The following is a 24,843-nucleotide window of genomic DNA, read 5'->3' as shown; positions in this document are numbered from 1 at the left end:
CTTGTTGTTTAGAGCCGACACCCGACGCAAAGCGCCCAAGAGCCAGAGGGATCGACATGTCGAGCATCTGCAGGCATATTCAAGGTTGAACAACCTAAGATTTCTCCTCAAATCTGTAATAATCATCGTGCTGTAGGGTCGTTTCGTATTTGTTTTCGATGGAAACACAGAGGTCGTCCAAGTCACTCAGAGCTTTGATGAGTGCTTCAAGGGAAGAAAGATCATCTACGGAGGGATAGAAACCGTGATGGAACACATGTAAATGGAAAAGAAAATTACATACCGTACATCTGGATACGAATCTGTATGGTGGGTTCCGACGGATGAGGAACGCTGGAAGGAGAAAAGGTGAGTCTTTCTGATAACAGGTCGATTGGCGATAGATGGAACGCGAGGCATAACATCAAGCTGAACAAAGGAACAAGTGACAAAAAAGTCCCTAGTCATGATGACACGTTCTCTATTCTCGAAATATCTACTCATGGTGTTGAAAAACCACAAAAGAGGCACAAAAAGTAAAGTCATGAATTTGACATACCTATATCCACAGAACTCCACCTTTGGGCTAATGGAATAAATTTCATTTCCTGTGGGTGCACATCTGAATATTCGCCTCGTACTTTTTCATGAGCATCCATCGCAATGAGTTGCCAATGGTATGGGATTCGCCGTAGATTTGGTAGGTAGCGGCAGACAAGTTATCGGTCGCGCCTTTCATCTCAATGAACCGTGAATTGGGTCATGTATAGACAAACGGGCACTTACAATGATAATCTTTGGACGTGAAGGTTCTGCCATTTCAGACGAAGTAGAAAGTCGAGAAAATCAAAATTATGGTGCGGCGAGGTGCGGCAGCGGCATTTGCACATGTGATTACACACACGTGCAGTTCATGTGCTGACATTCAAACTCCCACTCCTTCAAAATGACGTTGTCCGGCGCTCCTTCGACACTCTTGTCTCTCATCAAATCCGTCAACTTCCTCTGACGATTTCCCTCAAGGGCGAGTTACCACCACATCTCATTGATACACCAATTGTAAGCAAAGCTTCACAGTGCCGACGTTCAACCCTTCTTGACAATTTCACTAGCCTCTCCAGCTCTCTCTTTCACTTCCTGAACCCTACAATCAATTTTTGCAACCCATAATCCATGAAGAAGCGACCCATGTACAAAATGTAAGTGTTCTATCCGTTCGGTTGATATCGATGCACATTGATAATTTGGCAAGCAGCTCGTTATCCGCAACTTATCCGACTCTGCTCCAATCTCTACCGCCATTCTCCTCCCAACGTTCCTGCCGTTGCCGTCAACATTTGACCACTATAACAAGGAGTCCTGGGTCGAGCTCCACAAAGGTATCGCACACTGGATGTCGACACTTATTGAGCGAAAAAACCACTCGCAGGATTGGGAATGGGGACGCGAAGCGTACTGGATGGCTTTCGCCGCTGCGTACACGAACTTTCCGAACCACAGTTGGCCTTCATGGGATACTACGATAGAACTAGATGGGCCGTTCATTCTAGGGTGGTTCTATGGGGAATGCAATTCAACGGATGAGAACATGGATGATTCCGAAGAAGATTCGGATGATTCGGATATGGGCACATGGGGTAGAGACCGCGAAGTTCGAAAAAACATCTGGCAACGCTTTCGCATGCACGTTTGGGCTGGGCGCTCAATTTTCATTTGATATGTCTACTGTATGTGCTACATAATAAACCCCCATCTCTTTGACTGATGTTCAGCTGACACACAGGAATCGCGGTTGTTCAGCATCGGTCTCTGGCTCCCATAACAGCCAACGACTCCAAACCCTCCACACTTCCTCCCGATAGACCATTGGCCTTCACAGGCGAAGACCTATTGATCTCGTATACCACCAACAATATCCCAGTGAATATGTGCCAACTGTATTTTTTAACGACTCCGCAAACCATGGATTCGACCTGCTAAGTTTTATATACATTGGGTCTGTTTGATACCACCGGTGCTTCAAATATCTCGCTTCTCGTTTGAACTCGAACTGACTTTACTCACTCCTTGCACAGGTCAGGAAGACCACATGATAGATCTGTTTATATCCTCTCTTCGTTATCTTTCTTGTCCATCTTGTCCATCTTCATGCTAGAGTATGCTGAGGGAATGCTGGGTCAAACTTCAAGGTCACCTTTGATACTGCATCCATGATACAGTTATGGAAACGGAACGTTTTGTATTTAACGGCCTAATTATCTACTTACACTATTGAACACATACCATCCCTCACGTAGAGTTGGACCATAGCAAATTAGGTGTCAGATTCACTCAGTCGATCACGTGTTCAGGCGTGGTACAGCTTGTAAATAGCTTCAATTTATGTTGGCTCTTCTCTGTCCACCAAAGTCGCTCTGCAGAGTCAACTGTCAAGTCTTTTGACAATGTTCATTCATTGTACTCGATTATTTTAAAAAATAATCCACAAAGTATACCGGGCGTTGAACAAAAGGGCGGGCAAACAAGGCCAAACTCGTCAGCTGAATCTTTTGTTCGTATATAGGGACAATAAATTGGGCCTTACGAACCACAATGTAGCACGCGCGTTTCCGTGCACAATGAGCATCCGTATTCTACGCGAAGAAGAATAGCCTGAATGAGGATTATAAGGGTATCCTGCATTCGCCTTTCCCCGAATTGAGCACTCCCCTCTTCCCAAGCAGCTCGTTTCAAAACGAGTTCTTCATTTAACGTCTCTTTTACTTTTACTCAAAAGCTGGCCTTTATCTTCCAATAGTCCTCCCTGGTGGATTTTTACTACGACACCTCTTCACGCCCTTCACAATCTCGACCAATGGCTATTTCCTCAATGCCAGCCATGAATCAACAACGCCGTCCAACACTACCTTCTCTTCATTCCCTTGACTTGCCCACATTATCTCCAGCGATACCTAGGCCCAGCACGTCCCCGTACGCATTATACGACAATGGACGTCATGTAAGTGCTGCTTTGACCAAGTATACACTACATTCTTCTGACGCTTGAGTGCCAAAATAGTCTCAACCTCAACCTCAGCGTCCAAGGCAAAGGCAGTTCTCCACGTCTTCATCACGAACTCCTTCTCCTTCTCTGTCTGAAAGCACGGATAGGCAGAAAACATTCATGACCGCTGTGGCCTCGACGTTTCCTCCACATCTTCTCCCGCAATCAAAAGGACCAGATTTGCGTCTCATCCCATGCTCATCCGTAGACGATGCCGATGCAGTTGTATTTGTACCACCTCGTTCGCTCACTCTACCAGCCGAACAAAACCAGGCGTTGCTGCTCGTCGGGCCAGCTTTGAGCCAGTTCCGTCACCCGCAACGGCAAATCGCAAAAGGAGCGAGAATACATCCCTATAAGTTCGCTAGATCGAACGACAGGACACAGATGAGGAGAGTGTCTTCATCTTCCTCGGTCACAACGGTCTCGTCGACGGCTACTTGCTGACGGTATCACCTCGTTCTCTCCGGGAAATCTGCATCAACTCTATGACAATCTGTACACTATCCATGATGCATTCTATATTCTACATTATACGCTTCTTCCTTTTTTACATATATACCACTCAAACTCTGTATTTCTGTTCTTTGGGGACGTCAGTAAGTTGGTTGTATTTCATACGTGATTGTCACTTGTATTTGTATTTGGCTTCTACATAATAAGTTACAACCATTGTTCGCACCTGACCTGAAACTAGTTGACCATCACTATCATGGCCTCTGTAGACCGACCGAGACGTTCAACTCGGAAAACGACCAAGCTTATCGAAGCAATGTCCGACGAGAAGGCGACAACATCGAACAATTGTAAACGAAAGGTCACAGTGGACTCTAACGCGAACTTCGACGATGGAGAATACGAACTGTCCGACCTCCTTGAGTATCCCCAAAGTGCTTTAACAACTATGGATATTTCAGTGCGTATGTATCCTGCTCTCTAACAAATCTTTCGTGAATTCTTTCCACTTTGGTTCACCTGATCGACTTACTTCCCCACCCCTCGTCCAGAACCTAATCAACGCGTCTACATGGGAAATGCTCTCCCCAGAATATCGTGCAAAATTAGCTAAACTGTTACCGCCTACCGCTTTCAAAGGCTATTCGCCGAATATTAGCTCTAATCATCCTGCGTATCAAAGTTCACCAACCGTTGAGGGTTCTTCATCGTCTGATAACCCGAATCATGACCCAGACCCAAACACAGTCGACCCCAACTTTTTCAACGACCTACATTTTCTAGCTGCCGCGCGTACATTTCAAGACCATATATATTCCGGATGGCTTACAGAGGAGCATAAAGCCAAAGTGAAACAGTGGGAGGAGGATGTGAGAGACGGGAAGGTGGCGGCACCTTGGAAGGATGAAGAATGGGAGAAGAATGCCGCAGTGGAGGAGGCTGAAGAAGCTGAAGAAACCTCTGCTGCCGGCAGTGCAAGTAAAAGTCAAACGCAAACCAATAGGTGAGTTCAGTACATTCGCACTTGTGCCTTGGTTCAGAGGTAACATGAACACGATAGGGGTATGCCAGCGTTAGAGATCAGATTACATGAACTTGCGCGACATTCAGTTATACAAGTTGGGGACATACTCTCTTACAAGAGACATTTTAATAATCTGGACCTTACGGTTGAAAAGGACGTCCTCGTAAGTCGGGCTTTGCGATGTTTTTGACGCGGAGTTTTGAAATTATGACTTCGTTCTTCTTTCCTTCGTCCAAGATATACTCAAACAACACTCGTCAACGATCTCTCACCATCTTTCTTGAACGTGAAACTACTCAACATCTTCCTCTTAACCTCTTACTTCCCGATCCAGAGCCTGACCCGACCGGCACCACTCAATCAATCGAGGTCACCTCTCCGACAATGCTGGAGACCGCCATTTTGGATCTTGATGGAAGAGTAGGAAAGGACAGGAGACCTAACGGGAATGCATGGAAATGTTTCACCGTTTGGAGATGGAGGGAGGGTACAGAAGGAGGTGGAGATGAGAAGGGAGGAAGAGAGAACCACGGAACATTGTTCTATCTGAGGGGGTGTATCTACTCGGACAGATGAAATTTCGGTCGTTCTTCGCATGGGTGGTCGCTTGTAGGATGCACCGCTGTGATTTGAATGCAGGAAACACGCCAATCGTCAGACGTAGTAAAGCCTGTAGATGTGCAATTAACAACGGTTGAGACATGAACGACGGTACTTGACGAAGATTTTCGCCAAGGTGGAGACCTAGTTGGACCAGTGGCGTTAAGGATCGAAGCAGACTTAGGAATTTGAGGGTGCCGTAGCCAAGAATCCAGCACGGCATGATAGCCACCCACCCTCACAGTCGGAATTGACAAATAGAGCATATCTTTATGTGTATTGTACAGTGATGAAAGATGATACAGACGCACAGGACATGATGCAAAGCAAAACAAAGGACAGTGAATGATAATAAAGTAATTAATAGAACGGACCCCAACCTATCGATATCCTCAATTACAAACTCGGCTCGAACATAACGGATGAACTTACCATGATATAGACTACTCAAGTTAGCCGGATCTTTCGCCTCGGCCACCAGTCCGCGAACGACCGTGGCGACGCTGAGCGTCTTGTCTAACTTTCTTGCGACTGAACTCAAAGCGCGGTCAGCGTCTTCTTCTGCATTACCGCTAGCCATGTTGATGCTGAGACCGGGAATATTTGCAGTGGTGACGGTGTGCTGGCAGTTAGATTGGTGTTGAATCTTTTGCATTTTCATGTCGTTCATGGTCCTACGGGTTTGGCACAATCAGAAGAGGAAGCGTGATATCAGGTGAACGTCCGAACCAGTTATGTAACGGGTCGTGCCGGAACACCTCCAACACCGTCATGATTACCTCCGAGCCCTCACGTAGCACTCGCATGGTTTCTTCTGCACAACGCTGGAAGACACCCTCAGTACCAGACATTCCCATACCATCTTCCATGTCTTCAGTCATTCTGAAGGGAACCGACTCGGGTACAGGTAATAAATTTCCCTAGAATAGAGTCAGACGTGATTCCTTTCCTGGGGTCCAGAGCCAAGATTTGCCTTACCTGGTCGAAGGCCAAACCCAGATCTATATGAACAACCTCACCACTCTTACTATCCAAAAGGATATTCGAGGTATGGCGGTCACCTAATCCCAGAACATGACCAACAATGGAGGTCGTAGCAACGCTGCGCGTATAATTGAGTCGCATCCCGAACCATGAGATCGGAGTCTTGTGCTTTTCAGTGAACCAGTAACGCATAACGGGTCGGAAGACCTTTCTAGTTTCACGATAGATTCGGAGGCGCTCTTCCGGATCCTTGTGAATTTCCTTTCCCGCATTGTTCGAAGAAAGTCTACTCCACCAACTCGCGACGTCCTTCCGATCCTGAGGCCTATACCTAATATAGGATGTTAGAAGCTGAATTAGATTAGAAGGTAGACACATTCGCACTTGACATGGGCGGTAGTCAACCAGCTACGAAGAGGCATTGTATCGTTAACGAACTCCAACACACCTGCTTGAGTGTCTAGGGGAATGACTTTGTAGTCGCGAACACGAAGGAGTCTTCGCCTCGTCTCAGGATCGCGTTGTAGAACGGCGTTGACAAGTTGAAAGACCTGTTCCATGACAGCGTCTTGCCGGAGGTCATCGCTTTCTTCGCCCTTGAACTGCATGGCTCGGTAAGAACGAAACAATGCCACCGCGAAACGACACCCACTAGTTGCTTATATGACTGACCGTCAGAACCTCGACAAACACAGATTTTAGGCTTGCTTAGCCCACCGGCGGTGGTATATTTTGAGTCGTATTTATCGATCCAAATGCAGTCCTCGTATCGCATCGTAAGGTCGACCGGAGTGTGCACGGTGATAACTGGGACCTTCGGGTGGGCAAGCTTTAGCTTGAGAATGACTAAGTGGGATGGAATATCGTAGGAACCAGTCTTAATGTTCTTATCCTTCTTGATAGGATGATCGGCCCACTGAAGGGCGGCAAAACAAAACTTTTCAATAGCTAGCAGACGATCTTGACTAGATTCATTTCGAATACGGTCCAGAATTTCTTTCGCTGCGTTCGCACGCTCCGTCGGGGTACCAGGTGAGAGGGACTTCAGGTTGCGAGCTGAAGACCTTCGTGAAGAATCCGCTTCTCCTCGAGGTGGGTTTAGTAAAAGTACCTGGTACAGGCTATGGAACGGATGTTCCAAATTCATACGGAGGATCAAACGCTGCAAAATCTTTTGGGCTGGACTATCTGCGGAGAGTCTTGCCGTAAGTTGGTGCTACCAGACCTTTTTAGCATAGGCACAACACGTTCAAAGGAAAAGGTAATCCTACAGCAAGGAAAACAAACTTTCGCGATGGGACACGTTCAATTGCCACACGGAAAGCTTCCCCCATTTTAGAATCATCGAAGTTGCCTAGCCATAGGGAGCATAGACGGATCGGAGCGTCCTGGTCGAAACTGTCCGACTCCTCTAAGCATCGAGAGTACATGTCGATAGCGTGTCCTAGATACTCCTTGCGAGAGTCGCTCTGCCGTTTGTTCGCTTCCTGGTCTTGTAGCATAACTTTCTTGGCTCGAGTGATGAGACTACCGAGTTCCTCATGTTCTTTTGTATTTTCTCTGTATCGCTTGCGTTGTTCTTGAAGTACTGCAATCTCTTTTTGCTTTCGCTCTAGGTAGACCCTCCAGCGAATGGTCTCTGGTGACCGCACGATTGCATAGTATTGATGCTCTGCAAATATAGCCGCTTTGTGGTAAACGGACGCACGAGTCTCGCCCTCTTCACGATGGGATGTAGACTGTAGTAAGGTAATTGCGGTGGCGAAACACTCCTTCCAGATTTCACTATGTTTTTCCAAACACGCTTCAGCGGTCCAGGAGCCCTGACAAAAAAGAATTTAGTGCGTTAGCTGGGCCGTAAACACATAAAAACTTACAAGACACGCGTTCAACAAAGCTCGCCGGAGTGCCTCTTCGGACGATAGATCATCCTTGCTAACCACCGGTAGGTTAGCCCTCAAGTCTTTCAGTAGGTCAACTGCAAGCTTTTCTTCTTGATGCAACCATAACACAGAAGCATGCTCTTCAGAGACTGTGAAGGAAGTTGAGAGTGACTCTTCCAATTTCCTCGCACGTGTCACCGAATTGAGAGCTATCTGACTGTGTCTAGCTTCCCGTGCAATGCGTGCCAGCTGTATCAGACAATGCTTCTCACCCTCCAATAGTGCTTGACTGAGACATGATCTCATATTCCCAATTTGCTGGCGCTCTTCTCTGTGTCGTGCAGACCTTAGAAGAGATATGCGGGTGGCCATGATGTTGCAAAAATCAGAGAACCTATGCATGCCTCAACGTCAGAACGAGGAGAAGAGGATATCGAGGTCACCTACTGAAACCCAGAATCTGTTATCGGGTAATCGCTCCACGCCTCGAGCACATTATCTGGCGATTTGTCGAGTTTGCTCATCCAGGCAGTCACCTGGCTCAGCGACATCAGGTTGCGGGTCGTTTCACGTATAGAAGCAATGTTCTCTGAGCCGAGAGAGCGAAGATGCTCCATTTCTCTGAAAAAGACATCCTTGACTATAGTTTCTGATACACGATAGTCGCGTTCCCGGTGTAAAGCTCGAAGGGCGAGATAGAGGGAAGCCCCCGAGGAATGTTCATCTTCCACGTCTGGAAGATCCCACGTCTCGGTGCGCCAACCTAACTGGTAGGTCAGGGCTAGATTAGGTTTCTCGGGCGCAACGGTGTTCAGAAGAGTTCCCGTGGCGAGATGATCAAAACCATACGAATGGAAGGACTGTAGCAGACCTTCAGCTTCAGTTATGTTATTCGTATCTGCCTCTAAGGCGGCGCCGTGAAAACGGAAGGCTTTCTCCCACTGATCCTCGTGGTGGAAGCGCCTCATAAGGAATTCGTGATGGTTCTGAGTTTTGATACCGTAGAAACCATCCGGCTCATCGATATTGGCATAGATGTCATACATCACTTTTTCAACTTCCACCTCGTAGGCGGTGATGTCGTTTGGTGCTTTTGATGGCTGAGACCTTCTCTGATCATCCCCAAGTTCCAGAAAGAGAAGGGCGGTAGTATACGCTCCACAAGCTATCGCGTTCTGGGCGAGTATTAGGTAGTCAATCGTGAGCCATTTTTCATGTGCAAGAGCGTCATTTGAGTTGGGCTTGACGTTCCGGAGGTGTAAAACGATTTCAATGATGCACCTGCGACAAGAGGCGTTCGTTGTCTTCGAGGAGAGAACACCGGAAAAGTAACTGGACAATATCGATGCATGAGCCCTTCCTGACTCTGACTCACTTGGATCTTGCAATACCGTTTGCACAAGCACGGGTAATATCTCCTCGGCGAAGGATGCATCGGTATCGAGAATAGGGGGCAATTGTGCATAGAAAGCCTTTGACTCGGCAAGAATTTCGCTGAGGAGTATGGATGTCTTCCCGATCCATTTTTCGAAACAATTGGAGGCATCGAAGAAGTCTTCCGTGTTCAGCTCCCCTAATCTGCGTTTCGATGAAGTTGACATGGGCGAATCAAACTTCCCAAGAAAACCTACTTCATCATCATACTGCGAGGGCCAAGAGTGAAAAACATCACGTTGAGCGTACAAGCCCACCAGAAGGGCGCGTAAAGTTCGATAAGCAGCATGACGACGATTAGCATCTCCACACTCCAACAAGGTAAGCAAGGAAATGATAAGAGAACGTTCCGGTGTATCGGTGGAATTGTGGTTAACTTGACGACCCCGAACACGGCGCCTACGTTTCGGTCCAGCAAGGAGTTGCTCGCTCCCAAAGCTGCTGATGGTGCCTTTGTTCAGCAGAAGCAATGAAGCAAAGGCAAGCACGTCATCGTCCTCCAATTTATCCTTAGATGGAATGCATTCCTTAAGGTCCCAAAAGTCGTATTGGGCAAAATGAGAAGCTTCTACCGTTCCAGAACCAGCCTCTTGAAGTAGCCGGTGTACGACGCGGAACTTGTTAGATGAGATACAGTTCTCGTCCAATATCTTCGACAAACTATCGATGGACAAAGAGGAAGACAGTTCATTCAGTTTCGTTGGAACAGGGTGTGGCCAAGCCGTAAGGGCGATCTGCACCTGCCCAGCGAGAGCGTTCGCCTCGGAAATGGCAAACGCCTGGCTATCTATCCAGGACACAAGGTCATCTCCCATCGTAGACACCCTGGTGCTCAGCGAGTCTTTCCGATAGTCGCAGCACACGCAGGCGATACGGACGAGGACGTCCGGAAAGCGAGCATCTCGGTGACCGTTTTCACAGTAGCAGCTGAAACACCATTCAAGGATCGATTGGGCAGACCGAGCTAGTTCGACCTGCGCAAGTATTGAACATTCCCCGCGAATTACTGTATGAAGCAAGGTGTGATTTCGAAATCGTCCATGCTGAAGTGCAATCCAAATTGTGATGGCATTGATCAATCTAATCTGCTCATTCACCAGAGACGAGGATTCGACGGAGGAAAACAATTCTTGTAACACGTGGTAAGTCAGGGCGTCGTGGTCAACATCAGCCACCCAGCTGAGCACCGTGTTTATCGCGACTAGAACGACCCATGTCCCGAACCTCGGGAGATTTGGTTCATGGATCTCAAAATCTGCAGTAGACCTGTACTTAGTTAACCTCTCGAAGGTGAGGATACTTGTTCCTCCGTCATCCAGTAAGCGAAGAACACTCCTAATCGGTCCCTCAGACGAAACGTCCTGATCATTTAAGGTGCGGAGGATGGATGAGACCACATTATCAACCTTCTCCCGTAAGACAAGCCTGACATCACCCTCGGACCATTCAAATATGGCCGCCAACTCTTTAATGAATGTTTGATCCTCCAATGTCTGGTTAGAATCGCCCATCTTCTTTACCCATAAGAGTAGTGCGTACGCAAAGATGTCGCCAAAACACTCTCGTAAGCCATCTTCGGGCCGTTTTTGAATAGCTTCGCAGTGACCCCGAAACAACCCTTTTCCACGTTCGACATCATTGCCACGAGCAAGGATGTTGTCAGGAGTGAAAAATCGGAAAGTCGCAACGGCCCTTTCTTTATGATCTTTGTATCCAAGGAGATGAGGTGGTACGCGAAGAATGTTGTGATGGGCTTGCCGAATGGTGTATGCCATCTGGGAAGCATAAGCTTCGAACAAGGTCGAGAATGGTTTCAAACCAATGCGTCGCGCAACCTCTTGCAACGTAGCTTCTAGATACGGTGCAAACCTCTCTGCATGATAGTAGGTTTCCAGCAAATGCCAGTATGGGCCGCGTCGAACTGCTGAGCTCACGATCATGATATTGCCGAGTGATAGAATTCGGGTAACGATATGTTCATGCCTGGACAGAGAAGTCACAAATCAATAGGATAGCTTCTATGCAGGGAAGGCACTCACCTTTGAATATCAACGGAATAATGTTTTCGGACTTGATCGTAGAGAACCATAGGAACCAGATCGACTCGAGCAGCAAATTCAAAGAGACGCGCACTGATGGCAGACACCCTAAACCTCACCCGAACGTCTGAATCTCCATTCATCTCTGGAAGCAGTTGACTTGGAAGACCAGGAACATCGTTTTGTCTCCAGAACCGTTGGAGAGGATCGTTATCGATATATTTTTCAAGCAGACGAGCAAACGAGTCTCGTACTTTCCATGTAAGCCTCTTTTTCTCAAGATTGGTTATGAGATAGTCAAGGACTGAGCGAACCTTGCCACCTACGCCAAGGTTCACAGCTGATGAGGAAAGCCAAAGGGGTATACTTGCATCCAATATTCGGATAACTAGGAGCTGAGAATATGCGCTCCGTGCATATGCATGCATGCGCGCGATACTTCCCCATTTGTCGAGTAGGAGGTCCACGTTATTCATCGACAAATACAAGTTGGAGTTTCGCACGTTATTGAGGAGGGTCGGACAGATCGCAAGGAAAACCTCCGTCTTAGCTGAAGCAGCCTCGATGATAAGTTCGATGAGATCTTGATCTCTCGTAGGTTCCCCAGATGATGACTGCAACAACGGCGCGACGGACATAAAGTTGATGCACATTTTTGCAAACCGCACCGACGACGATTTGTCGTCGCTAAACCCAACCAAGTCTCCATCAGCCGTTTTGATTGGCCCAAAACCATCCCTATCGTCAACATCCAACGTCTTCTTCGTACCCTCTATATCGTCTGAAACAATTCCATGTAAAAGATTCCGAAGCGTGGCAAAGACGTCGGCGAAGCAGCTTTGGATCTGAATGAAGAGTCAATTTTGCTCTTACGGTGCCTGTGAAATTCCTTACCTCAAAGTGGGTCCACAAAGCCCGGAGATGTTCTATTGTGGCCGAACGTGACGCGTTCCCTCTATGTTGGTCGGGCATTAACGTGCGCAACACCTCGTACCGAACACCCGTCGATTTTCTAGCAGTCAACATAGCAATCCAGGGTGCATCGTCGTATGATTCCATGCCTATGGTAACCAATGGCTCAAGGGCTTGCAAGATAAAACATTTCTCGTCAAAAGTCCATCGGCTATCGGCCAATGCAGGCGCGACGAGTTCTATCAACTTGCAAGCCGTGCGGATTGATCGCTTGTCGCAACGAATACCGTTCAGAAACAGAATAGACTCGAACGAAAGCGCGATGACCGCAATGTCCAATAGCTGTTTCACGGATTCCGCCCTCGGTCGAATATCTTTCGATTGCAATTCTTGCCATTGGGATGCTAACGATTCAATGGATTTGAGGAAAAAACCAGAGATTCTCTTCTCCCTAACCCGTGGTTCACAAATGTCCGCTTCGGAGGGAATAGAAGTAGAAGCGGTTGATATGGAATCCGGGTGGCGAGATGTTTCATCATGATCAGCATTAGGCCGAAAGGCCGGTAACTGCGCCTCCAGCACAAATTCACGAATGATCCTCATCTTCTCCCAAGTGACCAAGGTGTCTACCGTAAGACAAGGGGGCAATGGAGTCCTGCAAAGTAAGGAACTTCGCTTGGAACACGCACAGATGGTCTCCAACAAATCTAAAACGTCTTGGACGAGGTAAAACTGGACATGAGGGAGAACATCGATATGACCCAGTTGCCAAAAGCCCGTAAGCCAGCTCAACACCTTGTCTTCGAGTTGCATACGGAATATACGGACATCCTGATTGATAACTCGTAGACAAGTTGATAGGAAAGCACACACAGAATCGTATGGAGATGAGGGACCTTGAACGTCCAAATCCTTCAACAACGCTTCGATATCAGTCACGGCGCGCTGCGGAGAAAGTGGAGGGCGTGCGAAAGCCCTTCTCCGTGTCGATTGAAGGTTAGGATGGGATAAAATAGCGAGTGCCGCATGGCAAGCGGTACGACAGAGTGCTGAGATATTTGTACGGCGAATGGCGTGGGTCCAAACCTGTTCCCATGATGGGGATGCATCGCGTAGAATTTGTGTAGGAATGGAGATGGACGACGATGGTTGGGTAGCAGTCAGATATGACGAGTTATCACTCAAAGAAAAATCAGTGGAAGCGATGGCAGCAAAGCACAACATGATCCAATTCTGAACCGTCCCATCTTTATCATCGGCAGATATGAACTGGAGGAGAGTGGCAAAGACCTCTGTCTTCAATTCACGATGTAGAACACTCCAATGCCTGTCAATAAAAAACAACAAAACTTGGAGATGGTAGATTCTTGGGGCTAATGACATTTGGGTTCGGATGGATGAAAGCACGATAGACAAAGGATTTTCAATTCTAGCCCGCTTCCCCTGGGTTTGAGTCGGTCTGACTGGTGGCGAAAGCGAGTGTATGGATTCAGAGTGATGATAAAGCTAGAGGTCAAATGTCAGCCTCGAAAGCCTTGATCAAACATAAAAGTTTCAAAGGTACCTTTTCAATACAGTCTGCCTGTAACTCGAGTATTGACCACATCATTGCTTGTGGCCGATCAAAGTTGCATCCTGCTCTGAAGACGTTTGCAACGAAAGCCTCCTTCTCTTCTCGAGTGTCTTCCCCGCGAAGCTCTAGTCGCAAACTCTCCATTGACAGTAGGTCCAATCCCCACTTGCTTTCAGCTTCTGCACTCAATGCGTTCCATAAGTTCCATAACATCTCAGAACATTGCGAACCCTTTGATCCTAGGGCGAGGAATGGGAATAACATCCGAAAGACAGATATCAGTCCCTCCTTGAGGGTCTTGTTCTTTGTTGACCATAGTTTGACCAAGCTGTCCCAACTCTTGTATGTAAATTTGGTCACCACCGCCGCATCGTTGTACGATATATGGGTTAAAGTCGATGTTAGAACGCGTAGAAAATCGTGGTGAAGCGTTGTGTCGGTTGGATATCGTTGAAGGAACCGATGAAGTCGGCCCAAGACCGAGGACGGGAGATAAGGATAGTGATCAGAAGTGAAAGGCGATGAAGGGGAGGATATCAGGGTAGCAAGGAGGGACATGAAAGCAATTTGCTCCGGCGCGACGGTGATTCGGTTACTAGACGCTCGAGGTTGACTCGCGCTTGGGCGAAATCCAGTTGTCGGGGGTGTTTCTGTTCGTCTGCGCTTTCTCGGGCGTGATATTCCTTCATCCTCGTCTTCGTTCGTATCATCGACATACATTTCATCACCGTCCTCCGTCGATGCTGGAGTGGAAGGCGGAATATTTTCTGCAGCATCTAAATCGTCATCCTCCCCGAAAGTAGCCCTAACAGGATCTCCCAGAATAACGTTTAACGAGAGTTCTACCATGTCCAGCCACCTTTCCTCTTCCAAATGGTCCAGATGAGGCCCGTAATCCAGCATGGTTTGCAAAGCCTTCACATAATCCAATACAACCGGTCCTAGCAATGCACCCTTGTGAATCATCAACTGTCTTAGATGGTCAAAGACAGCAGAGGAAACTTTCTTCGTCATCAAATGTTTCGTTCTTTCAACCATCCACCGAATCGTCCTTGCTGCCTCCGCCAGCCTCTTCTCTGCCGACGCGACACTCTGCGTCGTCTTCTTCGTCGCCGCTAGCTTCTCTTGAGTGCAGCATTCGAATAAAGCTTGGAATAAAGCAAGCCAAGCTCCAGAGTCTGATTTACCTTGCTTATTGACGCCGAATGTGCTGAGAACCTTGTCTTTGGAGAAAGCTTCCTTGATAGAGGCAAGGCCCTCCTGTCGGTCTCTAATCTTGTCGCTCTTGAGATTTCGTGTGATATTGTTTAGGTTCCCCATGAAAAATGAAGAATCCAAGGTCGCGAATGCATGGGATGAATGAAAGTGGATGCCCGGTCCGGGACAGATTTAAGCGCGTTATTTACATGTATTTTTATTTAAAGCTTTCGGAGTTTCAAAACGCGGTATATTTTTCAGGTTCTGTCCTTTAGTTCTCCTTTGACACCATCAATCTCAGTTACTTTTTCCTGATAGTGCTCGCTTTTTTTTTAATGCTTTGAGTTGTCTTGTCTGGCCACTTTCTGCCCGAGCAGCGTCATTACTCCTCCAAAGCTGCTTGGTTCTGGTGATGTGCCAATATTCACGAACTCTTTCCGTCTAATCAACGGAACGGATGGTCAACTACTAGATGCTTTGTTCTCCTGCTTAGGTGGAGTTCTTCATTTCTTTGGTTTGCCTACACACTACCCTATTCACTAGATAAATGTTCTCAAATGTAATGTTGAATAGAATGGACAAGCCAAAATCTCCTCGAATCGCAACTCAGCAGTCCCATGTGTGGTTTGGTCTCCGCACGCCGTAGGCGAACATGCGCATGACTTTTCTCGTGTTAATCCATGTATGCAGGAAGAATAGAATGGCGCTAATCTTGCTTGGGCCTGTTACGAGGCTACCATCTCCCCCAACCCGCACCGGAGCGGTATGTATCACACGTGAATGTTACTCAAAACTCGTATTCCACTGAATATAAGGACTGAACTGACGCCCAACTACTACGAATCCAAGCTCTTGTCGACGTTCGGAGGGCAAAGGCCCCACAGGAGACACGTCCTCCACCGCCATGAACAATTCCGTCGTTGCCTCGCCAACAAACAAACCATTACCCGTTCAGGACTCGATTTCGGAAGCTGCACCTCTCGATGATAAAGGATCAGAAGACGAAACTGGAGCGCATGGCAGCAGCTAGGGTGTACAGACCACGAAGGCTCTACTCCCTTGACTCATGATATCTGTTTATGCCCAAAATCGAATGGTCTCTCTGCGGGAGCAAATCTAACCCATATGGCCGCCACTAGAACCCCACGACCGCTGGATTTATATTCCGAAGGAACAGGACGACATACCAATAACCCAGGTACAGGTAAAACGGTACACTGCGGTTCCTTATCGAATGGCGATCCCTTCGGAGATCTTGCCAAAGGACTTTACGGTAGATGGTGATGGTCGGACTGGACGTACTCTTCAGCGTTTGGGCATTGCAGTACTTGGATCTCAACGACGAGGATATACTAACTTGGTAAAGATGGAAGACTTTAGTTCAGTCCCAGCAGACGGCAGAACCTCACAGAATCCTTTCAACAGCCTATAACCCTCAACATATATACGTAGAGCAAATATGTGTATCAACCGAACAACCGAATAACAAAAAACCTTAGTTACAATTTGGATGCTGTTCCATCATCCTGTAACACCCTCGCAATAACTCCCGCAAGAGCTGTGGGTTCCTTTTTCATAGAGGTGTTCAAGAACCAATCTTTCCCGATGTAATTCCTGAGACTATGGACGAAATGTGGGCAAGAGCACAGCGAAGGAACGAAGGAAAGACGGGGACATACCCGTCTGGAAACACAATGACGACGTTTGCATCCTGCTTCTGCGAAATAGCCTTACCCTCGGTCGTGCCCGTCAACCACTTCATAGCACCACTCAGAGCGGTCCCACTGCTACCTCCGACCAGTAGCCCTTCCTTCTGCATAATGACTTGAACGGCATCAAAGGCATCCTCATCATCAGTCTTTATCCAGGCGTCGATATCAGTGGGGTCGCGAGATAGCACGCCGGGTAGGAAGTCGTAGCCAATGCCTTCAACGGCAAACAACTTTCCTTTGTTCTTGACATTAAGAGATTCAGGGACGGCCATTACACTACCCTCCTGTTGAGTACCATACAGTCCATTCAGTCGTGAGGGCTGAGCGAGAAAGGAATAAGGCTGACCGGATCAATGCAGACGACTATGCAAGACTTGTTATGGGTGCGTTTGATGACCCGAGAAAGACCGGTAACGGTCCCTCCTGTGCCAGCAGCAGAAATCAAGACATCCACTTTTCCAGAAGAAGGTCGCTCGGAAGTTGACGGTGTTGAAGTAACAGCCTCGATGATTTCCGGGCCCGTAGTTAATTCATGAGCCAATGGATTATTAGGCTATTATAAGGAATGAGTGTGGTTGCCATATGCAGAACAAGTAACGACAGACGTTGTTGTACTGATCGAGAACTATACCATATGGTATCTCACGTTGCAATCTTAGTGCGACACCTAGACATCATTGAGGAAATCAGCCACGAGAGGACCTTGACTCAAAGTTGTCTCTACCTATATGACTTTCGGGCGCATTGGAAGGGGCTTCAGTTGGTGTTCGAACTACCTCGGCACCAAGCGCACGTAAAGCTGCTTCCTTCTCCTAGAAACGAGAGGAGGATTCCAGGTGAGGAGATGAATGCAGGTTGTTAAGAGAGTTGACGCACGAGTGACATTTTGTTTGGAAGAGTGATAATTACTGAATACCCCTTATCTTGCGGTATTCAGTATACATTCCAAACCGTGCATGTCAATATCCTACCTTGATAGCACACGCCATGGCAAGTCCGACGCCTTTAATGAACGGGAAAACGGTGAGAATGGTTCCAAATTTGCACTAAAGTCGACACGTACCAGTATTTCCTGAGGTTGGCTCAATGACAACACTCTTGCCTGGTATTAGCTTGCCCTCCCTTTCAGCAGCTTCTACCATGGACCTGGCAATACGATCTTTGATTGAACCACCGGAAGACATGTACTCGACCTTTCCCACTGCCAGCGATATGTTGAGCTTTGGGGTGTAAAGAAACGGATATTGACTCACGTAGATTGCACTTGAGATCGTAGTGGCGAGCTATTCTGTCCAAACGAATGAGAGGAGTGTTTCCAATGGCTTCGAGGGCGTCGTTCAAGATTCGGGGCATCGCGAAGGAGAAAGTAGTGCGAACAAGTGCGAATAAGTGGTGGGAGGGGTGGAGGACCTTCCTTGAGAAAATTAATTTCGATGGTTAAAAAGACGCCCAGCGGCTAACCCCGGCACGGGGTGCTCGGGTCCAAGACCACGACTTGAATGCAAGGCTACTGAACTTCGACCGTTGGATTGGCGCAAAACTACAGCATGGCATGAAGAGTCTCATGTGTTGCTTATAACTATATTTACCAATACCACGGTCGCACAATCGACGACAAACCACCAAGTGACCTACCCGTATCTCAATTCTTTTCCCACTGTCGCCAGCGGCAAACGCTTTGTAGGACTGCAAATACCTCCCATTTAAAGGTTATACAACTTCCAGTCAGAGATGTACATTTTAGAAATATCAAAGGGGTTCTCTTCCTTCTCCATCGAACTATCGATATTATCGGACAACACGGTGCGGACTAGCACTAATTCAACTAATTATCCGACCTCCGGTAAGAGTCTAGTAAGATCCGATCAACGAACATATATACTGTATTGAATATTCTAGTCTGCTTCGCCCAGTTTTTTGTGGCTCTTGCAATACCATTAGTACCGACAATGGAGGGCTTCCTCCCTAGGTCCTGCTGCTTATGTCCTTCCGCTTTTCTGCGGCATTGGTGTGTATCGTTGTGTAATCCGATTAGTCTTGTCCGTATGTACCCATGCTTGGGAGGTGAGCTTCGGAGTTTGAATTTTGTACCGCCATTTGATCCGAATCATGCACCCGCGTCCCCATTTGCGTTTCCACTCGAAAGTCAATACACCACATTGAAGCCCTGAAAAATGACTGAGAATACCTCGGAGGATCCTCCAGGGATACCTTCAAGCGTGAAAAATACCAGTTTGCATCTGACAATTGAGAACATGGACATTCAAGTTCCATCTAGTGTCCCAAAGGCAGATTATAGTGAACGCTCAGATATAATACGCCGTTCCCCACTGCAAGGGTCACGGCGCGGCTTTTCCGGTTATTTGAAATATGACACATGGTAGTGGAAGTGAGAGCCGCGGTGCCGGCCGCTGATATTCAAACTCCGAGGCTCACCTCTCAAGAGGGCCCACATACGTCCTAGCAGACTATAATCCGATGGCGGTCTTACAATTTTACTGTTCATTTCATCCCTGGATTTATCACTCACACGTTTAGTAGTCTTTACCTCTATGTAATCACGCCGGAAACATTGCAGAGCGTCACCAACTCCTCCCTTCCTCCCGGCAAAGTTGGCACGAACACGGAAGGTCTGAAGCCTGAAGGACATCACCTCAACCGCCAAGCCCAAGTCAATTCAACTGATATTGTTGTCTCTGGCTCGTTCGCCGGAACTGCTCAACAGTAGCAGTGGTCTGCAGTCTTGGACTCCAAAGTACTCCGGTACCCGTCCTCTCGACGTTTGCGTGAAGTTGACGTCCTCGGTCGAACCTTCGCGGCCTCTTTGACACAGTATTCAGAGGGCTCAGGATGGGGTGCCTCCTGGTTGATTCCCCCTTTACTCTTTATATGCACGAATTTTTGATGACTACGGGCTTCAACCAGAGTATGTATTTTATGTATTCATTCGGATAAGACCGCGATCTTGCTCATAATAATCACTGTTCCTTACTTCAACTGTACTATTGGTGCGACTAGAGTTTCTTGTTGGTGGTGTTTCCAGGTGCTTTCCCGCCGGAATCTGAGATGTTGACCTGTCACGATAATGCGCCCTCGGTCAGGAGCGGTGTCCTTTGACCACCTGGCCCTACCCGACGTGAGTTTCCTGGAATCCGCACATGCTGTGTCTTTCAGACATTTTCGCCCTCTAAAACCTGCGTCTCGCTGGCTGACCTCGACTCTCCAATCCGAGCAGGACCAGGAGGCCATCACGTTTTTACCGAATTCATGTGGTAATTTTGTAGTAATGTACCCAGGTTTGGAAGGTATCAACCGGTTCTAGCCGATGACGGTGCAACTTACCGTAACATCGTGCCCGACAACAAATCGCTGGCATCCCAAATACATCATAAGGACTGCTCTCGAAGGACTTCCCCTTCCTCTTTCCCCACATGTCTCGAGGCCCACAGCTTCAGAATACGAGCTTCAATATTTCCCTCAACTTTAGCTCTTTGGGATCATTATTCTCTTACCCATCTCGTTTACTCTCACGCATTCGCGGAATCGACTCGTACGAGCCAATTATTACAGCACCAGTACCATCTTTCGACTATCCTATACCGACACCTCCTCCAACCCCGGGTCAGCATGTAATACCAGAAGTAACACCTCAGTCACTTCCAGGCCCTTGTTGGGGGTTCTTTACCTCGAGTTATATGATAGGACTTGTGCTCATGGTACGCTTAGTTCATTGTTTTACTCGGGTCCTGACGCTTTGTAACTCAGATGGTGTTAATGCATCGAATTGAAAACGTCGTTGTACCAACCCGGGTTCCTCATTTTCCCATTGCATTCCACACCAGAGGAAGGTCTTCAAGTCGAATTATGCTGCGGCGTCTTTACGCTGCATTCCTACCGCTTGACATGAGTAACACCGTAACAAGGGTGGCGTTACATCTACCCACCCTGTATCTCATGGGCAAATCGCTCTTGTTGTGGACCTTGATTCTTCTACAAGCATCTAACTTGTATCCAAACATCAATAACGATCATCTGATGTCTCTCAGGATTTGGAGCGAGTCTCAAGAAATGAGGGATGTATGTTGGCAGACATTTTGCGCGATCTGTGGCGCGTTTTGTGTTGAAGCATTTGTTAAAGGCTTGGATGGTGTCAGCGTAGGGATCGGTGCCCATATGCAAGCAAACACGTCGCCATTTAATCTGGTAAATCGTCCTTAAATGATGTTGACTACATTAACTTATGATGATCGCCAGGTTGGATATGCTTTCCTCCTTTACGCGTACTCGTCGTCTTTTACCCACGTCTTGAAACCGGACGGTCTTCCTTCTCGCCCAGACAAGCACGTCTTGGTGACCATCGCGATTCCTTTACTCCAGTTGATGATCTTCCACATCCTCTCTTGTCGCAAGCGATGGTCAAGTCATCGGTTTATTCCTACCGCCCTGTCATCTTTCCTTTCACTTTTACATTTCCACACGACACTATTTGCCCACTCGATGTTTGAATCAAGTTCTTCTCCAGTTATTTCTACGACAACTGGAACCAAACAACATGTATATTCGAATCCCACTGGGATAGGGAGCTACCCGATCCTCAATTATGTTCCAAATTTGTTCGAGACCGTCCTGCTATTGCTCATAACGCTCACCATCCTTTTAAATGTCGCCACCCAATTGTTACTTACCGGAAAGATTACGAAACCGTTGTTAGGCTTGGGTCTTACTTCAGGAGGTAAGTAGAACGTTCTCTACTTCAATGTATAACTCTGACCACTCATCTATCAAGACGGTGGACCTACTGAAGGATGGTCATGGACTCCTCCATGGGAAGAAGATTTTGGTGTTGTTCTCCTTCGCCTAGGAACCGCAAGTCTCGAAGCCACTGGACTACGTGGCTGGGGGAATGAAGTCACAGGCGTCGTAGCCTCTTTGCCCAGCGATCACATAGCGTCATCGACAAATTCAATCGTTACGCGCGAAAAAATTGAACGAGGGACGCTCAAGATGAACAGAAATGGTGTCATCGAAGTCGCGCATGGGTCCGTTATCACCATCAAAACCCGTTCCGCTCTCGCAAGAGCTGGTAATAAGCCCCGAGTGAGCAAGCGGGTTCAGATCGTGAAAGGGTTGGATAATGAGATTCGAGACGTAGATTTTGCAGGAAATACCGGTGGTGTGAGTGGGGGGAGACGAGTTTATGGTGTACCTGGGTTCTTTACCGTTAATCGGGGATGGTACTGGGGAATAAGAGCGCTGGGATCGGCTGTCTGGAACGTCACCCTAGGTCTCTTGGGACTCGTTTGGGACCTCGTTCACGGCAAGAAAGTGCGAGACAGATTTACTGGGAACATCAATGAAGAGGCCAACGCGAATGACAACCAAACACCCGTGGATACTTGCGATAGTGAGGACGATTTGGCGGCTCAGGAGGAGACTTACGAGACGTTCCTACGAGGAGATCAAATCAGCGACGATGAAGACGACGACGATGAGTGGATCCATGAAAGTGAGTTCGGATCGGATGAAGAACAAGGCTCGAATGTGAGCGATGGGGAGGATGAAAGGACTAGTACGGAGACTGTCGCTCTTTACTCGGACTTGCAGACACGAGGAAGCTCTCCTGAAGCTGCATCTTCTGCGATGTTGGCTCATATGGTTTATTCCGGAGGCTCTCCGCTTACTCGACGGCGGTATAGAGCGTTGTTGGCACCGTCCCACTCGGGTGAAGAAGGTGACCCACAACTACTATTCCCTTTACTTCAATGTGCGTTGCTAAAGGAAGTCCCTTTCTAGCTCCTCGTCAAGGGCACCCCACGGCGCCTGACGACGATTCCTCACAAGACGAAAGCAGACGAAACTGTGTTATCTGTACAGTAGAGCAGAGACAAATTATTTGCTGGCCTTGTCGGTAAGTGAACGCAGCTTCCTACATGCATTCAATTTGAATTAACCTTTGCAGGTGTCTTTCGATGTGCGATCAATGTCGAGAGAGCTTGGCTGCCCGTTCTTCGGCCTCTAAACATCGATGCCCGTGCTGTAGACGATCGTGAGTGGCAACTACTACCACAGATGGCTCAATTGCTAACACTCCCTTAGTGTCGAAGGTTACTCGAGAATATTTATTCCATGACAACACTATTTCCCGCCTTGTATTCAACACAGGCAAAGACCACGCATATACGGTAAATGGATTTCATACCTGTACATGTACGATATAGAAAGACGAAATTGTATATCATTATTTGCACCAAGTAAATCCCGTGTGTATAGGTTTGAAACACCGCCGGTCGGCTACATCGTCGGTTCGATCGCAGTCCTTGGGCGCCCCTATACGCCGCCAAGTTTTTCTTGCTCTTGAACAATGCTTCTTAGAAGAAAAATAAATCTACAACTCTGTGACTCTATTCTCACACCAGCCACCGAAATTTGCAACCTCAAGAGTCAAACGTAACTCTCTGACTGTGGGCCGGGGTGCCCGATCGAACCGACATAGCCGACCTGGTGGAGTTTGGATTTCACAACGTAAGCCCTACACTGACCCTCGTTCTAACTTCTTGCTGATCAAGACACATCCTCTGCACTACTTAAACTATTCTAGCAGCGCTCCAAACATTAGTTCTCTTTCTTCCCCCGCAATGCCTACGACATCAAGCTACCCTTCGCCTCTACATGGGTACGAGAACGCCTCTCCACTGCCTACAGAGATAAGCGCGGACGGAAAGTCCTTGGTAAATATCAAACCCGGCGAAGATACGCCTTCACCCAGTAAAGCTTACGACGAGTTTGTGGATCCAATCAGTAAGAATGGCGGGTTCGATTTCCATGGTATGCGGAGTTTCGCTGTATTAGGTGACAACTTACCATGTATCATCTTGTAGTCTACTTCATGCATACGCAGGAGGATGAGCTGAAATATGCACGCGAATTACATGAAAGAATCCGACGGGAATTTCCAGAGGTTGGTGAAGGACCATCTTGAAAATGATCATCTTCGTTATCGATGTAACTCACAGCTCCGGATCTACCGTCTGTGGGAAAAGCCCATAGGACCACACCCGACGGGAATGTTTGAGGTCAACACATTCAATCCTCATCAGACTGGGACGCTATTTTCGTGGTTGACGATTCACAGAGGACCCTGTTCGTGAGTGATTTCCCATGTACGACCGTAGTTATCATGTTTTTGATTCCTCCTCCCGTTCCCGTTTCCCTACTCCCTAGTGTTCTGGTCCACCCAAATACTGGGAATGCTCTTCAAGATCATACAGAACTTATGGCTTGGATTGGGCCACCATGGCCATTACGTACGGATGTTCTCTGATAGCCCCAAATTTCAGGTGTTTCCCGCTCCCCCTTCAGTCGGTCCAAGTTCATGTCCTATCGAGCTGAACGCCGCTGCCCCTTATGTTCTGTAAGCCACACTGGACACCACCGTAAATTCCGAACCGAGTTACTTTCGACTAACGCAGTTCTCAACCTCTCGCAGTCGATCGCCCCCATTGATGGAATCGTACATGGTGTCTTTGAGCAAGGGCCCGATTCTGATTTCATATTTTAAATTCTGAAATGAATACATGCAAGGTGGATACCGTAGCTTCAGCTGGGCGCTGCACTTGGGAGCATCATTGAATATACCAAAAGTTATCGTTGTCCGTCCCAATGACTTCCTCAGTCCACTAGCACGACGACCGCATCACAGGATGTCATGTGCTGTCGCGAGAAACGACGTGGATCATTTCCGATTTATCCAATCTTCCGAGACCGAGACTCAATAGTACGCGTTATGGCAGTTCAATATGATATCCGAAACGGTGACATTGCAGCATCTTTCCCTTACACAGAGTCAAGCTGAGATTGTAAAGCCGAGATATAAAAGTCGAAGGACAAGAACCGAGCAACTGGAGCTCAAGTTTGGCAGTTGTATATATTGGATGGCGTAGATAGGCAGTGCAGAACTGTTGAAACTTCGAGTTCACTAGACAAGCAGACAGATGTAGACTGGAGCAA

The 24,843-nt window shown here is 47.6% G+C and overlaps 8 protein-coding genes across 9 annotated transcripts; 5 read left to right on the top strand and 3 right to left on the bottom strand.

The window, feature by feature from the left end:
* Positions 1-94: 94 nt before the first annotated feature.
* On the bottom strand, positions 95-798 carry E1B28_007365 (uncharacterized protein; the record flags this gene model as incomplete). The annotated part of the gene is made up of 5 exons (XM_043152095.1): positions 95-225; positions 284-333; positions 539-565; positions 621-718; positions 766-798. The coding sequence occupies 5 exons, from the start codon at positions 796-798 to the stop codon at positions 95-97; spliced, it is 339 nt and encodes a 112-aa protein (XP_043010181.1).
* A 127-nt stretch (positions 799-925) lies between these two features.
* Positions 926-1,696, top strand: E1B28_007364 (uncharacterized protein; the record flags this gene model as incomplete). The annotated part of the gene is made up of 3 exons (XM_043152094.1): positions 926-973; positions 1,092-1,178; positions 1,235-1,696. 3 exons carry the CDS (start codon positions 926-928, stop codon positions 1,694-1,696), a joined length of 597 nt encoding a protein of 198 aa, XP_043010180.1.
* Positions 1,697-2,833: 1,137 nt separating this feature from the next.
* Positions 2,834-3,469, top strand: E1B28_007363 (uncharacterized protein; the record flags this gene model as incomplete). The annotated part of the gene is made up of 2 exons (XM_043152093.1): positions 2,834-2,977; positions 3,038-3,469. 2 exons carry the CDS (start codon positions 2,834-2,836, stop codon positions 3,467-3,469), a joined length of 576 nt encoding a protein of 191 aa, XP_043010179.1.
* A 265-nt stretch (positions 3,470-3,734) lies between these two features.
* On the top strand, positions 3,735-5,078 carry E1B28_007362 (uncharacterized protein; the record flags this gene model as incomplete). The annotated part of the gene is made up of 4 exons (XM_043152092.1): positions 3,735-3,938; positions 4,030-4,481; positions 4,539-4,665; positions 4,740-5,078. 4 exons carry the CDS (start codon positions 3,735-3,737, stop codon positions 5,076-5,078), a joined length of 1,122 nt encoding a protein of 373 aa, XP_043010178.1.
* A 283-nt stretch (positions 5,079-5,361) lies between these two features.
* Positions 5,362-15,275, bottom strand: E1B28_007361 (uncharacterized protein). Its single transcript, XM_043152091.1, has 12 exons — positions 13,919-15,275; positions 12,337-13,860; positions 11,443-12,287; positions 8,417-11,386; positions 7,964-8,363; positions 7,358-7,909; positions 6,739-7,302; positions 6,471-6,688; positions 6,081-6,417; positions 5,832-6,022; positions 5,535-5,776; positions 5,362-5,482 (listed from the first exon to the last, which is right to left on the bottom strand). The coding sequence occupies exons 1-12, from the start codon at positions 15,245-15,247 to the stop codon at positions 5,463-5,465; spliced, it is 9,192 nt and encodes a 3,063-aa protein (XP_043010177.1). The 5' UTR covers positions 15,248-15,275; the 3' UTR covers positions 5,362-5,462.
* Positions 15,276-16,260: 985 nt separating this feature from the next.
* E1B28_007360 (uncharacterized protein) lies at positions 16,261-18,381 on the bottom strand. The gene is made up of 9 exons (XM_043152090.1): positions 18,090-18,381; positions 17,900-18,037; positions 17,808-17,839; positions 17,713-17,754; positions 17,561-17,648; positions 17,442-17,503; positions 17,183-17,389; positions 16,804-17,120; positions 16,261-16,744 (listed from the first exon to the last, which is right to left on the bottom strand). The coding sequence occupies exons 1-9, from the start codon at positions 18,187-18,189 to the stop codon at positions 16,624-16,626; spliced, it is 1,107 nt and encodes a 368-aa protein (XP_043010176.1). The 5' UTR covers positions 18,190-18,381; the 3' UTR covers positions 16,261-16,623.
* Positions 18,382-19,929: 1,548 nt separating this feature from the next.
* E1B28_007359 (uncharacterized protein) lies at positions 19,930-23,086 on the top strand. Of its 2 annotated transcripts, XM_043152088.1 has the most exons (7): positions 19,930-20,552; positions 20,602-21,039; positions 21,091-21,568; positions 21,623-22,567; positions 22,630-22,744; positions 22,796-22,882; positions 22,933-23,086. In XM_043152088.1, exons 1-7 carry the CDS (start codon positions 20,268-20,270, stop codon positions 22,964-22,966), a joined length of 2,382 nt encoding a protein of 793 aa, XP_043010174.1. In that variant the 5' UTR covers positions 19,930-20,267; the 3' UTR covers positions 22,967-23,086. The 2 variants fall into 2 exon arrangements, with proteins under 2 accessions (XP_043010174.1, XP_043010175.1); XM_043152089.1 differs by having other exon boundaries at positions 19,930-21,039.
* A 290-nt stretch (positions 23,087-23,376) lies between these two features.
* Positions 23,377-24,820, top strand: E1B28_007358 (uncharacterized protein). The gene is made up of 6 exons (XM_043152087.1): positions 23,377-23,661; positions 23,715-23,794; positions 23,850-23,980; positions 24,058-24,247; positions 24,323-24,610; positions 24,678-24,820. Exons 1-4 carry the CDS (start codon positions 23,472-23,474, stop codon positions 24,155-24,157), a joined length of 501 nt encoding a protein of 166 aa, XP_043010173.1. The 5' UTR covers positions 23,377-23,471; the 3' UTR covers positions 24,158-24,247; positions 24,323-24,610; positions 24,678-24,820.
* Positions 24,821-24,843: the final 23 nt, after the last annotated feature.

The sequence above is a fragment of the Marasmius oreades genome, chromosome 4 (genome assembly GCF_018924745.1).
Source record: "Marasmius oreades isolate 03SP1 chromosome 4, whole genome shotgun sequence".
In the NCBI taxonomy this organism is placed as follows: Eukaryota; Fungi; Basidiomycota; class Agaricomycetes; order Agaricales; family Marasmiaceae; genus Marasmius; species Marasmius oreades.
This window is presented reverse-complemented; position numbering and strand designations above follow the sequence as displayed.